Raw genomic sequence first — 17511 nt, 5'->3', positions numbered from 1 at the left:
TGGCGCGGCCCGGCGGGGAGCGGGCCGGGAGCCGGGGCCGGGCGAGCCGCGGCCCCTCGGCTGTGCTGGAGCCTCGGCTCCGCCTCCCGCCCGCTCAGCGCCTCCTAAAATGGCGCCGCGGCCGCGATGGATCCTCGGGAGAGACCCCCGAGAGACCCCCCCCGGCTAAAATGGTAAATCAAACCCCCAAAGCCTGAGTTATTATAATGAAATGAAAAGCTTATGATAGGCGCTTGGAAATTACACGCGGCAAAGAGCTTCTGCTTTGATTTATTTCTTGTATTTTTCATTATATGAATAAGTGCAGACGCGTTTTTAACTAATTGAAGGATAAATTAGCTTTGGGGTTTTGGTTTCCCTCAGTAAGGTTCTGGGTTTCACGAAATTCACAGAATAAACCTTCGAGATCCTGTATAACTCCTTATTTTTATGGTGATGGTTTGAGACGTGGATGTTACAGGGCAGTGTGTTGATTGAGACATTCATAGCTTAGGTTGTAAAGCCAACCTAGGACAGGTTGTGTTTTGGAATTTCAGGAAAATTTTGTTCTAATAGCATCCAGAGGCATTTTCCAGTTGAATTCTAATTCTGGATGTAACTTCATAGCTGAGGGTTGATGGTGGTGATGGTTTTTTGGTTGGATTTTTTTTTTAATTACTGATGGTTTTATGTATTTCTGGACTGAAAGATGGAATATTTGTGAATTTTTTTGGGAACTGATCTTAAGGAATACATGAAGTTATTGATGTACTGGCTTCTAAAGAAGCCTATTGCCACAGAAAATACCTAGAGTATTTTAAAATTGGAATCATGCTTTCAAATACTACATCAGATTGTTTTGGAAGCAATTTTTTTTCGAGAGGACTGACTGTGAACTTAATAAAGAACTTGCTGTGATTTTGGCCAGACTGGCTCTTGCTTCCTTACAGATTTTAGTTCACTTGTATTCCAGCAGCTCAACACTGTTTCCGTTTGATCCAGGCTGTGTATTTTAAAGGCTGTTGCAAGCAAGTGGCAATGTCACCGCCTGGCTGTTTCCATGTCCTCTCCAGTGACAGCCATCCAGCTCTTCCTTGTGTTGCTTTGTGTGAGAGGCAAGCATTTCACTTGCCATCGTTTGTGAGCTGATGGGCACTGAGTCCTGGCTCCCACAGCAGTGGGTGCATATGGCCCCATTTTGTGGGGCTCTGTGGTAACTTGCAGGACCATGAGGGATGTGTAATGTACAAAAAGCTCTCAGTGTGCTTGGGGTTTTGGTTCAGTGAGAAGCAGGCATGCCACTAGAAATTCCTCACAGAAGGTACAGTCCCAGTCATCAGTGTTGCACAAGATGACATTTCATTTTTTCCCAGTGAAGAATAGAAATGAGCTGTATTTATGGATAAATGTGTAATGCTCATCACCAAGATAATGGTAAAGGAGAAAATAAAAGAAAACTATGTCTGACTGCTGTGTGTTGAGATGAGACACCATGAGAATGTGGAAGAGAAATCTGCCAGTCCCAGTATTATTTAGCAGCAGCCTTCATGTGGGCTGGGTTGGCTCTGGGGGAGCTCTGGGAAGGGTGACATTTCTCTCTGTGTGCCAGAGTTCAGCCACAGGGCTGCTGATGTTAGGGAAAGTTGATTTGTTGCTGATAATTGCAGGTGGATTTACTTGGACTTTCTGTTAAGAGTAGTTAAGTTTCTTCATGGTTGCTGATGGAAGGAGTTGGAAGTAGGCCCTTGAGCTCTGGGTTTTCCCTCTTGTCTCCTCCATGTTCCTGGAAGTGGGGTGAGAGCTCAGTTCTGCACCTTTGTGCTGAGGGACAGCTCTTGCTTTAATGTGTTTGTGTGTTCCCAGCAGTGACTTTTAGAAACCTCACTGGGTTGTTCTTTGTTTGGACTGTTTAAGTAGTTTTGTGGATGTAATCACATCAAAAGGCTGTTTTTCCATGAATAGCTTAAGGACAGTGTCAAATGCAGCTATTGTTCCAAAGGACAGATAAAGACTCTACTAGGTATAAACTGTTGTTCCTCACCACATTGAATTGCAGCTAGGGCAAATTAAAATAAACAATTAATAAAAAATTAAGGGCTTTTCCTGATAACACCGTTTGATTGGATGATCTCCCTGACGAGTATTTCTTGATCTGCTGGAGCTTCATGTGTGTGCCTGTCTAATAAGAATAAGCCTGAGGGCTCTCTTGTGTTTCAGTATTGATACCTGAAGAACTTAACAGCTTTTTTCAAACATGATAATTGTGGCCACTTGTGCATCCCAGTTACTTTCCTGGTGTGTCTTTCTCTGAGCCTGGTTACCTGGGTGATGGTGGGAACTGGGCAGAAACATCTTCGAAGTCTAGAAGTAATTTGTAACCATGAATAATACATTAGACTTTCACAAATTGTTTGAAATAATCAACCTGTGAGTGGCAGTTAAATTATTCTAGGCTTAGTACTTGCTGTGTGTTTAATACTACATCAGTTGAGTGACCACTTGTGCTTTGCTTCAGCATTTGAGAAGTGCAAGTTCTAAAGAAGTGGTCAAAATATACCCAGTCCAGTTACTGTTATGTCAGCAGTGTTTGTCCTGTTAGTGCTGAATTGTTTATTGGCAGAGGTGAAAGGAAGTCCTTTATTGCCAGGTGAGAGTTTTTCCACTGGCCATTTTGAATGAAAGGATGCTGGTTTAGTTTCTTTCCCATACATTGTGATGGTGGAGGGAAATGGTCTTGTCTCCTCTGTGTATAGATCCCTTTGTCACAGGAACTGGGGGTGTGGCACATTGCTCAGGAAGGTGGGATGACAGTCTGAAATTGCACAAAGGAATGAGGTGAATTTTTGGGTAGAGTTTGCTTTGGTTATTGCAGAAAGTATCTAGTGCAGGTGCAGGCAGAGGTGTCAGAGCCACTCCCTCAAAAACACTACTCTGTGATTTAGTGAGTTTGAGTGTGGCACCTGCGGTTTTTGGAGAGAGGGAAGACTATTTGGTCATATATGCTATGTAAAGTGTTTCAGGGTTCTTGAATTGCTAGTGAAATACCTGTGAATAGATAGTTTAAAGTATTTTGGCTAGCAGCACTAAGTGAAGGGCTGATACTGGTAAAGACATTCAAGAAATCTTGATTCAGGATTTGACTCCTGCAGTTTGGATCTGTAACAATGATGTTGGTCACATTTGCTTTTTGGTTTGTCACCATTGCTAATTTTTGTAGTGTAAATGTGTTTCTGGGCCATACTGTTTTCTGGTATGTACCTTGTTCATGGTGTTTTTTTCTAATTTCTTTTCTTGTTGTAGAATTTTCATTTTAACATCTGATCTTCCAAGTTAGATGTTCTGTAGCCAAAGCTTACCCGCTGCAGCTGTGTGAGTTATGCAAACTCATTTAGCTTATGTTGAGTGACTTAATTCTGAGAGGACGTTTCTGATGAAGCTTTCTTTTGGGTCAAAAAATGCCTGTGCAATCAAAGTTCAGTTCCTGTAATACATCAAATACTAACATGTTCTGTGGATCTCACTCCTGTGTTTGAAGCTGAGCTGTCTGTCCAACCTCTTTTTCAGACAGAGGCACATGTCCCCTTCTGCTTCCTCCATTCTGTTCTGTTCAGGAGTTCCCTTTCTTAGCTGATTATTATGGCCAGTAGTGGATGTTTTAAACTGTTTTTAACTGTTTCCAGCTGCATTTACAAGGGCTTTTCCATTAGCTGGCTTTTGTATTCCCATATCCATCATGTATAACTAACTATTCTTCAGACTAAGATGATTGTGAAAATCAATGTTCCTGTCTGAACTTGCTGTAAATCAGCCAAGAAACCTGCCCCAACACAATTCCCAGGTAGTGAGAGTATGGTGTGCCCTGTGTGGTGGGCTGTGCATTGGGCAGGTTCTGTGCTCCTCTGCCCCTGGCAGAAGAGGAATGTGCAGCGTTGCAGTTCTGCCCTGCCACTGCTCTGGCTTCTGGATCCTGCAGCAAGGGAACACTGCTGCCAATGGCAGGAGGGGCCCTCAGCAACTGTTCAGGGGGCTCTGGGAGACCAGAGGGTGGGTTAGGGCTCCTTTGCTGCTTTGCTGAACATACCTAGGATCAAGTCATTGATGGAGCCATGTAATTATACCTTCTGTCTCTGAAGAGTTACAAGTGTAGTGTACAAAGCCTTTTGTAACATTTAAATGACTGTGTTTTAGATTATTCTTGAACACTTAAAAATCGTTTGATGCCCAGTGTTCTGATTTGTTGTGGGTGTTTTTTTTGTGGTGGTTTGTTTTTTTGTTTGTTTTCTGTTATGGTTGATAATGAAAAATGGAAATTGTCTTTTTCCACAGAAGGCATTTGAAGAGTCAGCCTTGCCAGCCTTCTCACCTTGTCTGGATTCACATACAACATCTTGATGTGCATATAAAAATTTAGTCTTGAATGTGCCAGTGCTTGTACCATCAGCAGCTTTCTGGGTTTGTTTTTTTTTTCCAATTCTAGTAAATTCTGTAAAAATGGAGTTGCACTAGCAGTGAGATGTTTGGCTTTGATCTTTTGCTTTTTAGTTGCAATATTAGTTGTGATCAAGTAGGAGTGGAAGATACTTGTGTTGTTCTGGGCATGGTTTAAGCTAACAGCAGGAAGCACTCCTAAGTCAGAGCAGGTTCCTACTTGAGTTCTGCCAGGTTGAGGCTGAAGACATGGACGAGGCTGCAGGACTGATGTCCTCCTCCAAAGCTGCCTGTGCCGAGGCTGTTGTCTCCTCAGGTGTGATGACTGTGCTGTGATCACTTCTGAGCCATTCCCAGCTACTCACCTGGGTTGCCTTGCCCAGCACAAACCCAAACCTGTCTGGCTGTGTCTGGCCTCATACAGCAGATCTGTGTGAGGGGAATCACAGGAGCAGGGATTGAATTTTCATTCTTGCTTAGGGACCCTTAAACACTACACTGTATTCAGTAATGCTGTTGTTATTTTCTTTCAGGTCGTATATATTAAGCTGGAAAAAGTTTATTCCTAACTAAAGAATGAATACTAGAGCTCAGTTACTCAGTAGGTCTCCATTATTTCTGCTGAATATTTTAAGCATGCCTTCCAGTACAGGTGTTTCTGGTTGGTTCTAAACTCGTTCTTGAGGTTTGATATGCCATCCTTCAGCTGGTGTTCTGACCTGTAGCATGACTGTGCCAGGCTGTGTTGCAGTTACTGGAACAAAAGGGTTGAGAACTTTCTGAGTTCATTGCATGAAGCTGGACTTGTTGCTGTCAGGCACAACTAGTTTGGGAATAGGTTTAGCATATTTCTTTTTTTAAAAATGTGAATGATTCAAAATGAATACAGCTTGTTCTACCAGGAGGACTGAAAAACACCCCTGTAAGTGGTCAGCTTCTTGCATTGCTGTCATTGCCGTGTTCCTTGGAGCTCCCACGAGGCAAGGAAGGCATGAGGGTTCCTGAGATATTTGACTTATGTTTTTTTTAAAGAAGTGTTTCCTAGATAATATTTCTTCAGTTTAAAGATACTAAGATCTTTGGTATGAATGAAAATAATGATGTGGAGTTCTTTCAGAAGACCCTCTTCCTATCCTCACTGTTCTTGTCAAGTACTGATTGATTAACAGCCTTTCCCCTTCTTCCAGATTTGCCTCTGAGGGCAAGCACATTTAACAGTTACTCTGTGTGTGTAAGGGTACTGAACTTTTCAGATGGAAATGTTGAGGGGACTATCAAGGTTTCTTAGGGTGTCAGTCCTTTTGTAATACAAAGGAAGGGAGAGTTATTTGTCAGAAGTTTGCTGCTTGCATGCTTTCTTGTAGGCTTTCTAGAATTTCCAGGCAACAAAGGAAAGTCATCTTATTTTAATCTTACTGCAGTCCTGGCATTGGGGTTGCTCTTTCAGTTGCTGATATCTTCTATTTAAACTGGTCTCTCTTCTCACTGAGCAGAAGATATTAAAAATGAAGGTGTAGGTGCTAGTCACAAATCCAGAGAGAAAGCAGATGCATCAACATCTGTCCTGACAAAAGGGTATTTTTCTGCTCAGTATTTCTTTGTGGATGGAATTCCTGGTTTTGCTTTGGAATACTAAATAATTAAATGTCAGTAGGGAGCTTTGTGTTTTAATTTTGTTCCTACTTACATATTCACACTGAACTCCTTAGTGTATTGTGAAGTTCAGCATAAATCAGTTTCCCATTTGTGTCGTGTAATCTGACTGCCATGCCTCCTTCACAGAAAGGTGTTATTGGAGACTTCATTTATCTAGTTTTGTTTAAAATGTCAGTGAATTAAAACACCTTTTGCTTTAAAAAATAAGCCCATCTTTTGTCAGAACCTGCTCTCTTTCCTCTCCTTGTGAGGAGTGGGGAAATCTTTAAATTGAAAAGCATTGACTGCAGAAGAATTGCTGACTGTAATGGATGACTTTGCTTGGAACTGGAACCTTTTCCAGGTCATGATGTTTGGGATGAATACTGGTTTCAGCTGTTCAATTATCTGATCATTGTGCCTTTAGTCACATCCTGTGCACCTTGGTGACAGGAAATATGGGTGTGGTTGAAGTCTTCAATCTCATCAAAATATCTTTATGGTAACTGCAAATAACTATTTCTTGGTTACAGTGGATGCTTCTCATTCCACACTTTACTAGACAGCGTGGTGGGCTGCAGGTGTGAATTCTGGTCTGCCAAGAATGACACGTTACCATCTGCAGCCATGACTTTGGGGCTGTGCAGTCTAATCAAAGTAATGGTTGTATTTTCTTTACTGGGTTAGTAGTGGTAATCTTTTGATGACTGGTTCATAGTGCTGCTTCAAGCATTGATCTACAATTCTACACAAATAACAGTGATGTTTACTGTTTGGTTTGGGTCTTGTTATTTTATGTGCCCCAGAGTTTTTCATGGTAGATAACTGGGCTGACTTGTCAGAACTCATGCTAGAATATAGGGACCTGAGAAGGGGTTGGAGTAATTAAGAAATATCTGGTATATTCTGGAAACACAGGAATTTGGGTACAGATTAATTTAGAGGATTTTGTAGAACTGGAAATTATTTCTGTGAGACAAGATTAATGATGTACACTGCTCGTGAGGGAAACTGGCATATCCTCAGCACAGAATGAGTTGAGGAAGTAAAATTTATGGATTATGGCTTTTATGGCACTCGACTCTGAGCCTTAATTTGTGCCATATAGGATAAAAATATAGGGAGGGAGCAGGGGAAATAAGAGATACATCTGCATACAACCCATGCATCTCATTAAATAAACTGAGGATCTGAAAATCATATGGTAGTGTCTTTAATGGTCATCTTTTCAAAATTCTTATCCATGGCTGTCCGTACACTTCGATCTTGTACTGTCTTAAAACAATGAAGCTTATCTTTAGGATCATCATCTTGCTGAGATGTGCTTTGTGAAAAGCCACCAAAGTGCAGCTTGGTGCTGTTTAGCTGGGCCTTGAGATGATGTGCAGCAGACCAGCAATGGTTTAATTCTTACGTACTAGGTTGAGTTTTTATGCAGTGCTACTCTTCTTATAGTAAAGTGAAAATTGGTTGTTTTCTTGTGTGTATAAATCAGTATTAGTTTTATTCTTGTTACATTTTGGAATTGTACAAGTTTTCTCTTTGCAGAGAAATGACTGAGTAAGCCACTGTCAAGTCAGAATGAATTCCAGTCACTATGACTAAGCTGAAATGTATTTGATACTTACTGCTTATTGTTTGAACTTTGAGATTGTTCTGAGTAAAATATGTGACTTTCCACCTCAGCAGTAGTGTTTATGACAGCATTGCACTTGGTTCTTCTTACACTCTTCTTGTGTAACTTCTTGTGTAGCTGTGTCTTTTTTTTCTTTGACTTCATTGGTAATTGCCTGTAAAGTTAGCATTTATCAGCTAGAAGTAGCATGTTCTTTGCAGTCTTGTTCTGTATGTGTTTGCATTTTATTTTGAAATCTGAGAATGTAGTGCTGAAAAAATAATTCAACTGTTTCAGAGGCAGGGTTTTACAACTGTAATATGGTAGGTTGTCGATAACAAGTTTTTGCTTAAGTATCCTGCACCACAGACATTTGACTTGTGGTGGTATTCTACTATGTAAAAAAGATTAAGTGTTGAAGGTGTAGAGATGTTCAGGGCTGTTTTAATAGTAGGAATTGTTGAGAACTGAAAAAAGACAGAGATACAAAATAATTAATTGGTGCTTGAGAAAATCTGTTCATGGATTTTATCGTTGTTTGTCCTGGTGATAGGCAGTGAAGCCTGGACGTTTCAAAATGTTGGTGTCAAAATACTGCATTGTTGCACTGTTATCCTTTGTGGCAATGGGTCCTGGGGTGTTTGAAGTTCAGAGGGTGATGTGTGTTTGTCTTTCCTAGTTTTCCTTTGTCAGATGGTTGGATCAAGGAGTGTTCTGCCTTCTGCTGAAGGGTGCTGAAGAGTGCTTCCTCTCCCTTAGGAAGTGTAGGAGAGCTGGTGGTGGGAAGTCCATTTGTTGGAGAGGAGGATGGGTAGAAGGAGGCAGTTGTGTGATGTGGCCAGTGAGCAGCACCTTCAAGAATCAATAAAAAGAGGGAGTGGAATCAGGTGGAGTTGCTGTGTGTGATGCAGTACAAGGTCAGGGGCACAGATACTGCAGGAGTAGTACCAGTGATCACTTGCCATTGTGAAATTGTGCTATTAAATGTACTGCTGTCTCACCAACTTGTTTGTATTGTGTTGTGGTATATTAAAACTCCTTAGTTTTTTCTTTTACCTTTTTATAGGAATTCATTTATTAGGAAAGTTGGGATATAGTAGACTGCTTGTTGGTGGCTTACTTTCAGGATGTTATTTTTTCTACCTTCAGCTTTGCAGAAGCTCTTTTGTAGAGCTGAGTGTTTAAGCACTTGGGTATGTGCCACTTCTAATACCGTGGGACATAAGGCTGTAAATGAGCTAAACAGTTCATAGCACACTGTTGCATGAAACTGGTTTTAAAACATGGAAATGTTGGAATCCCTGTACCAGCATTCCCCCACTGCAGGATTTAAACAGAGGTTGCTGTTTTGCAAATTGACCTGGAACAGTCTTTTTCCATCAGAGTAGCTGTCTGACTTCTCTGTGTGTTTGGTCATGAGCATATCAGTGATTTAATATTTCAGAAACTGAGGAAGCAACAACTCAGTTGCTGAGAACTCTGCCATTCTCAGCACAAACGCTACATACCTTTGATGAAAAATGAATGCTGCATTCTTTGTGCAGTGCTTCAAGTGTGTTAAGGAAATCCAGTGGTAGAAACATTCTCATTAAAGAGTAGTTTTTTTATATTTAAGTGCTGTAAGCATTTGTGATGTTGTCTTGCTAAAGGAGAATTAAGCTGGCTAATGCTTCTGAATGTAAGAGAGTATTAGAAGAGGCTAAAGCTGTTAGAACACCTTCAAAACATCCGGTGAGTGTCACTGCTTAAAAATTAACTCGAGTCAGGCTATCTTAAAATACATCTGCACTTTAAGCATCGACCACAAGCCAGGAATGACCTATCTTTAGTACTGGGCACAGTGCAAGTGGAAACTGTCATATGAGACTGACTTCTGATGTAAATACGTCTGCAGAGTGACTCTGAAGCTTTGTGCTGTGCAGGGTGCTTAGCCATGCTGGATTTCTGCATTTCTTTGCAGTGAAACGTTGAATTTAATGAATTTCCATCATTAAACTTGGGTGTTGCTTCTGTTTGAAGTGGTGACCATGGTGGTCAGCCAGGATGATGTGTGGGACAGTGACACCACTTTTGGGTGGGAGTGTCAGCCACTTCATTGTAGACAACTTGGGTCATAGAATAGAATATAATTTTTATATATTTTCTTGTAATTGAGTTAATGAGGTAAAAAAGGATTCTTTTTGAATGGAAGCATTGACTCTTGAAAAACAGGGAAATCTTAGTAGATGGTAACTAGTAAACTTGTTACTATTTATATTTCTAATGGCTTCTTGATTTAGCAAATCATTGTGGCATGTGTCTGGTGACTGTTCTGAGAACAAACTGTAACCACTGTCTTGCATTATTTCAGAATTACCTTTCTGGTGCTATATTTAGCCTATGCTTCTTCATACAGATTACATTTGTATACAACTTTTATATACACAGGTTTTTTTGGGAAAAAATGGTGATGACAAACATCTTAGCCAGCTTTGGTTTATGAAGACACAACTTGATGTTATTGGTCTGTGTTTAATCATAAAACTTGAGAGCAATGGCCTGCTCTGTAATTGCTGGTACCTGTGGATGTTTGTTCTCATTCTGCTTCATGCAGGACCCCCTGCCTTTGCAGGTGGGTTCTAGATGTTTGTACAGGTGAGTGCCAAGGTATTGGTAGTATTTTGGCTGAATTTAGGCTTTTGGAAGTAAGATGTTGGCAGGATTTTTAGATTCAATTTTTCAAAATACTTAAACTTTTAAAATTCCAGTAGTGATGTTCATTGTTCTATGCTTCACAGAACCATTTTTGTAGAAAGTCTGAAGTTTTGCTTCAGATACTGTCCTCAAGGAGGAAAAGCAGCCATGCAAATACTAATTAGTAATACAAGATTTCATAAAGTGAAATGCTGTTTTAATGGCATTTAAGTAAATTTCTCCCTCAAATGCTTCAGGGAAGGAAGGGACAAGAGCTCCTGAAGAGAGCAGGTAGCAGAGTTGGAAGTGGTAGCACGTGCTTTGAATAAAAAGCTCTCCATAGACAAACTCCCAATTCATGTGCTTTTTTGCTTTACAGGCTAAAGAAATTTTGACAAAAGAATCCAACGTACAGGAGGTGCGATGTCCAGTCACAGTCTGTGGAGATGTCCATGGACAATTTCACGACCTCATGGAACTTTTCAGAATTGGAGGCAAATCACCAGACACAAACTATTTGTTTATGGGGGACTATGTTGACAGAGGATATTATTCAGTCGAAACAGTCACATTGCTTGTAGCTCTTAAGGTAACTTTCTTCTCAGCTTTACAGTCTTGTATAAAATACATCATTACTGTCCTGACTACACTTAATATCTATTATGTTTTTCACTGCATTGGTATTAGAGCTACTGAAACTGACTTCTTGGCTTTCTTAGTTTTCTAAGTCACTTCTTAAAAAAAAATTACAAAAATGTTCAGGTGCAAGTCTGAGCTTTATCTAAAATGAGTGTTCATTTTTTCTTGCCTGAGTAGCAATCTTTAAGAATTTGCTTGGAGAGATCAGCTTAATGCATAGGTGTAGTGAAGTCCCCTAGTAATAATAAATACAACTTGTAATGAATCTCAAAAGTAATTGGCACTTGAAGATCAGAGTAAATGAGTCCTTTTTTCCCCTTAAAGGATATTACTATAATCTTCAGAATGGTTTGGTTTTGGTTGCTTTATTGATGTGTGGCAGGGATTGAGGAGTTCTGGGAAGAGTTGCTCCTTGATGTGCTAAAATCAACTCTTCTGTTTAGGTCCGTTACCGTGAACGTATCACAATTCTTCGAGGGAACCATGAAAGCAGGCAAATCACACAAGTTTATGGTTTCTATGATGAATGTTTAAGGAAATACGGAAATGCAAATGTTTGGAAGTACTTTACAGACCTTTTTGATTACCTGCCTCTAACTGCCTTGGTGGATGGCCAGGTATGTTGACATTTGACAAAGTTGAATGTTTTTGATTGTAAAGGGAGTTCTTAACATTGCATTCTGTCAGTTGTCTTTAAAGGAATCTCTTACAGATTTTCTCGTAATTTGTTCTAAACTGTTCTAACTGCACTGATTAATGCAAATAAACTTCATGTTTCTTAACTCTTGCAGATTTTTTGTCTACATGGTGGCCTCTCTCCATCTATAGATACACTGGATCACATCAGAGCACTTGATCGCTTGCAGGAAGTTCCCCATGAGGTACTGAAAAATAACTTTCTAAGCCACTGAGATTGATGATTCAGCATGTATTGGGGGTTAAGCTTGCAGGCTGAACATGAAATTCAAATCAACTTAGCAATAATAAAGGGCCTGTTGTCTTCCTGTTCTGGATTTTTTAAAGGAAAAATGAGGGGCATGTCCTTGCTTAAAGAAAGAAATATATTAAGTCTCAAAGAGTTCTGCAGGGGTGGTGCAAGTGCATTTCATGTATTGGGGGTTAAGCTTGCAGGCTGAACATGAAATTCAAATCAACTTAGAGATAATAAAGGGCCTGTTGTCTTCCTGTACTTGGATTGAGTTTTGTTTGCTTTTGGTTCTTTGCACTTCACCTCTGAAACATCATCTACATCTCTTGCAGGGTCCAATGTGTGACTTGCTATGGTCAGATCCAGATGATCGCGGTGGCTGGGGGATTTCTCCTCGAGGTGCAGGTTACACATTTGGACAGGATATTTCAGAAACCTTTAACCATGCTAATGGCCTTACGTTGGTTTCAAGAGCTCATCAGTTGGTAATGGAGGTGAGCAGGACATCCTGTGTGTTCAAGCTTTGGATTGTGTCCTTGGTCCATTTATTCCATGCTCTGAATGTCATATGTGCATATGCCACTGTGTGACAGGTGATGATCCAGCTAAGAGTATTCCAGAAACTTGACCTTGGCAGTATTCACATGCTACTAAAGGAATGTGACAGTAGAGTAACCTTTTTTTGGCCTTGTTTTCCTGAAAATTTACAGTAATATCTCAAACTAGGCTTTGGTACTAGATGAGATATTGCATTTCTGTGTAGATAAAAAGGTTTAAACATGTGTCTCTTGGAAAAAAGGTGTAATTTTTATTTATAGCTTGGATGTGTGCTTATGTTCTTGGTCTCTAGTAGTTCCTAGCAGTTAAGATTTTTAAATGTATGTCTGGTTTTGGTGATCACAGTTGAAGGTTTGGGGTGGATTGTGTACTTCAGAATTGCCAGTTTAACTATTTAATGGTAATGCAATGGAGAAATATTGCTAGGTGATTTTGTTTGTTTGTTTGGTTTTTTTAAATATCTAGCTCATATTTGCTAGTAGGAAGTAACCTATGAAGGCCAAAATTCCTTTTTACCCTTTTTCTCTCCAGAAGAGAAAAAATATACAGCTTTAAGCTTATTTAAAGTAACCCTACAAATGCTACTTAAGGCTGTGCACGTGAAAAGGTTGGTTTCTAGTCAGGTGGTTACATAGGGTACATTAACTTGGCTGGCTGAATTATTTTTTCCTTCCTCTCCAGGGGTACAACTGGTGCCATGATCGGAATGTAGTAACAATTTTCAGTGCTCCAAACTATTGCTACCGTTGTGGCAACCAGGCTGCAATTATGGAACTTGATGACACTCTAAAATATTCCTTGTAAGTATATTTAAAAATGAGAATTATGTTGCCTGTGATTTGAAGATCTCATTTAATTATGTTAAAGTATGGGCTTTTTTTCACCCCTCTCTAAGCTTTTGGGAGGTGGAGAGTGGAATTGTTGGGTTAGTCACATTTAAAGTCCTGGAGTCAAGCCTCTGGAACAGTTGCTGTTGAGATCTTCTCTGTCAGATTAAAGTGAGACTCCTCAATTTTGTTTTGTATAACTATCTGGACTTTAATGCCTTACTGTGTAGGGATGTGATTTGAGAGCAGGAGTAGTCTGTGACATCTGAGGTAATGCCTTCTTGTCGGTCTTGGACAGGAGACTTTTGGAACCTTTGAATTCTTCAGGTGTTGGGTGTCAGGTTTTTAAATGAGATTTCTAATTAACTACTGCAGCAGCAGCTTTACTAGTAAATAAAGCAAAAGCACTGTGCATACTGCCCTCTTTGATAATAAGTTGAGACTTTTCACTTTCTGATAGATACAAATGTTCAACCACTTTGAATCTTAAAGCTAAAATTAATGTCTCTCCAGAGCTTCATGGTAAGAGGAATTTAAAATGTGATGGTTAAAAGTAAATACTAACAGAGTGGAAGAGCTAGAACACTTGTTCTAGCAAACTTAACTTGGTTGATAAAACTTGCAGAGACTCACTTGTGTTAATCCACTGCTCCTGTAACTCATGGTTAGGATGTGCCTGGATGTGAGCTGGGCTCGGGTGATTTCATTGGTGTCTGTGCTCTTCAGTTTGCAGTTTGACCCGGCGCCGCGTAGAGGTGAACCGCATGTTACTCGCCGCACCCCAGACTACTTCCTGTAAAGAGATTTTAGACCTGTACAGTATTGCCATGAACCATATGTTGACCTAAAGAGAATGGGAAGAGCAACAGTAACTCCAAAGTGTCAGAAAATATTTAACATTCAAACTTTGTTTTCACATGGACCAAAAGACGTGCCATATTCTATACAAAGCCTCTTGTCATCAACAACTGTGACCACTTTAGAATGAACCAGTTCATTGCATGCTGAAGCAACATTGTTGGTCAAGAAACCAGTTTCTGGCATAGCGCTATTTGTAGTTACTTTTGCTTTCTCTGAGAGACTGCAAATAATAAGATGTAGACATTAACACCTCGTGAATACATTTAACTTTCCATTTAGCTATAGCTTTATTCAGCATGACTGTAGATAAGGGTAGCAGCAAACAATCATTGAAGCTTAAAGAACATTTTTAAAATAAGTACCAAGGCCTCATATTTGTTCTGAAACTGTTTGTTTGTTTTATTTTCAGGGAATACTGTTTAATTTAATTGTATTGATTTTTTTTTTTTGTCTGCACTCAGTTCCCTTTTCCACTCTGCCCTACCATATTGTCCCTTGTAATTGTCCAAGGATAGTGAATTACTTTGAACAGAACTGTTTTTTTCTGTAAAACAATGTTACTGCAGGACAGAGCTGCAGTGTTTTTCATAATAAACTTGTGAACTAAGTATGGAAAAATGTCAAAATTCTAATTGCATCTCAGGTCAACTGTGGTTTAATAAACTAACATGTAGCTGGATGGGTTTTATAAACTTGCATAGAAATCTCCACCTTATAAATAACTAAAACTGAGGTGATTTGGAGTGTGCTGGAAAACTCTGACCTTCTGAATCCTGTTCCAGGAAGGTGCCTGGGCCTGTGTCTCACAGCTGAGAACAGCTTGCTGGTTACTCACATGTTGCTCTTTCCCTCTTGGTGCTCTACTGAAATACTCAGAAATGGAAGAATATAAATTCACTTAACTGACTGCGTGTGGCTTTATTTCAAGTGTAAATCTAAGTTTGAGTCATTTACAATGTAGGTGCTAATACTTAAAATAATTTTTCTGAAAAACTAAGAATAAAACCAGTTTTGTAAATATTAAAAGAAACAACTTGAAGTTTAGTGCTACGTGTATTTGCCCAGGCTTCCATTCTGAAAAACAGTGGTATGTGGTTTATGTTAACTTCTGTTTAAGTATTTCCTTTCTACTAACTTCTTCAAAATTTGAACCCCAATTTGATGATTTGGTTCAAAGCCAAAATTCAAATGTTATGCCTTCTTAAGGCTTGTGTGTGAAACTTCTTGGGTACATCTAAATGATGTACCTGGCTGTTGACTTAGTAGAAGGTCTCATAATATTCATATTGTTTGAGACATTAAGTTTCTTGGGCACAATGTTGATTCTGTGATAACATGGAGGTTTGTTTTTTTACACTGCTTGTTTCTAAGGAAACACACAGAAATTTTGCAAGTGTCCAACTCACCTGGAGCTCTAGTCCAAGACATGCTTTTCTAAACTGTGGGAGGACCACTTAATTCTTTAACTTGCAAAGAAGATGCTGCATTTCATCAAGCATTACTTCATCCCCTTTCAGAAAGGCTCAAGTCATTGATTTTCCTTCAGCAAAATTTGAGTCTTGTCCTGTAGGTTGGGTCCCAAGTGGCTTCTGGAGACCTCAGTGCTGTAGTTTGATCTCTTACAGGAAGAAGTGCATGCTAAAAATAAATGCATCTGAAGTGGCTTTTTTTAGTATATTGGGAGCTTTTGCTTTGATCACTATTAAAAAAATCCTTTGCTGAGAGTAGTTCATGTTCCATTCCTGTCGCTTGTCTTTCTCTGTGTTTGTGTAGATGAGACTTTGTGCTTTCATTGACACCATTCCTTCAAGAGGAATGACTTTGCCCTATTTTCTGCTTTCCTTGTTGCTTTAATTGGTGTGACTCATCTGCTCTGGCAGGGAGCAGTCCTTTCCTTGCTTCAGTTTCTGTACATAAATCCAAGTGGTTAGTAAAGTCCATGGACAATGTTGGAGTCACTCCAGTTTTTGTGCTTTCCTCTATAATTATGTTGTGATGGTCTGTGTGAAGATTCCAGTGTGAAAGCCACATTGTGAAGAAAAAATACATTGCTGTGGTGGAGCACTAACCAGCTGAACTCATGTTTGGAAGATGCAAGAGAAGAAACAAAGATACAGATCATTGGGGTTTGATTTGTTGGTACCTGCACAAAGCTTCCTTTACTTCATCCTGTGACCATGGTGGCTACAGAGACATGAGCAGGTTTTGGAGATCAGTGGTAATTCCTCCCATCTCCACAATGCCTGCTGCATTCCATGCAGTACAAAACAGAGGAGCTGGAACTCCTGTATTGTGGTGGTTCAGTGTTGAAGTGGAAATGTCACACCCAGTTCTGAGTGGGGAGGGCTGACATTGGGGTTTAGGTTATCAGAAGGCACTTGGGAATGAAATTACACTTTTCCAGGAGCTGTTCTTTTTTTCTCAGAATTTGATTAGAGCCAGGACAATATTGATGGATAAAGGGAGGAGGGTTTTGAGCTTTCCAAATTTCATTTTGCATAAGTCATTGGCCATATCATATCAAAGTGAGCACACCAAACTGCTGCAGGCCCATTAAATCAAAAATGAGACAAAATATGTATTACATACACAGAGGTGTGTAAATTTGCCAGATTTTTCACCCCTTCACCCTCTTTCTACACCTTTCTTCTGCCTATTTCCACCCTGTGCTTTGTTCCTCTACTTCTGGCTCCCCCCTTGACAGATCCCTGGAGCTTGGGGCTGGCTGCTGCCCCAGTCCTGCTCCATTGCTGCCCAAGCTGCTGCTGCAGGTGGATGTTTGCCCAAGGTAACCAATGGGTGTCACTGTCACCTGGTGCTCATTTGGGATTGTTTTAGCTGCTGATGCAGCTGTACACACTCAGTATCCCTGCCCCAAGTGCTTGGGCAGTGTTACCTCGTTTAGATCTTCTGATCATACCCTGGCCAGGTACTGGATGTGTGGGAGAGTGCAGAGAGAGCGTTAACTCCCCCACGTGTTGGGATGGTGACAAATTCTGTCCCGTGAAAAAGGTGGTGAGGGGACATCCTGCCAGTGGAAACTGTGACATTTCACCTGCCTCTGTCTTGGTCCAGTTCCTGTCAAAAGCTCCTCTCGTAACAGAAAAAAACTGCTGAGAGGTGCCAGTACCTACCAATCCATGCTGCATGGGATTTATTTCGATTTTTATAGTAGTAAACTGAAGCACGGAGTCATTTTTAGAAAGCAATTGTGTTTCAAGGACCTTGGGACAAGTCTCTGACAACTTAAAAATTTATCCTGACTCTCAAAGGTAAAGGATTTCCTCCTGTACAAGACAAAACCAAACCGCTGGGATAGTGCTGGGTTTATTTTGGGCCTTTTTTCATAGTTCAATAAACACTTCGTA

General features: G+C 40.2%; 1 protein-coding gene across 1 annotated transcript in view; it reads left to right on the top strand.

Moving 5' to 3' along the window:
* The window catches only part of PPP2CA (protein phosphatase 2 catalytic subunit alpha), a 16295-nt gene extending 425 nt beyond the window's left edge, over window positions 1-15870 (top strand). Inside the window, exons 2-7 of the mRNA XM_039701572.1 lie at window positions 10710-10919; window positions 11413-11586; window positions 11761-11850; window positions 12230-12391; window positions 13137-13255; window positions 14009-15870. Coding sequence (XP_039557506.1) covers window positions 10710-10919; window positions 11413-11586; window positions 11761-11850; window positions 12230-12391; window positions 13137-13255; window positions 14009-14081 — 828 coding nt within the window. The 3' untranslated portion in view covers window positions 14082-15870. The remainder of the gene's footprint in view (window positions 1-10709; window positions 10920-11412; window positions 11587-11760; window positions 11851-12229; window positions 12392-13136; window positions 13256-14008) is intronic.
* The last annotated feature ends 1641 nt before the right edge of the window (window positions 15871-17511 follow it).

This window comes from Passer montanus, unplaced genomic scaffold (assembly GCF_014805655.1).
Source record: "Passer montanus isolate IOZ18808 unplaced genomic scaffold, ASM1480565v1 scaffold15, whole genome shotgun sequence".
Lineage (NCBI taxonomy): Eukaryota > Metazoa > Chordata > Aves > Passeriformes > Passeridae > Passer > Passer montanus.
This window is presented reverse-complemented; position numbering and strand designations above follow the sequence as displayed.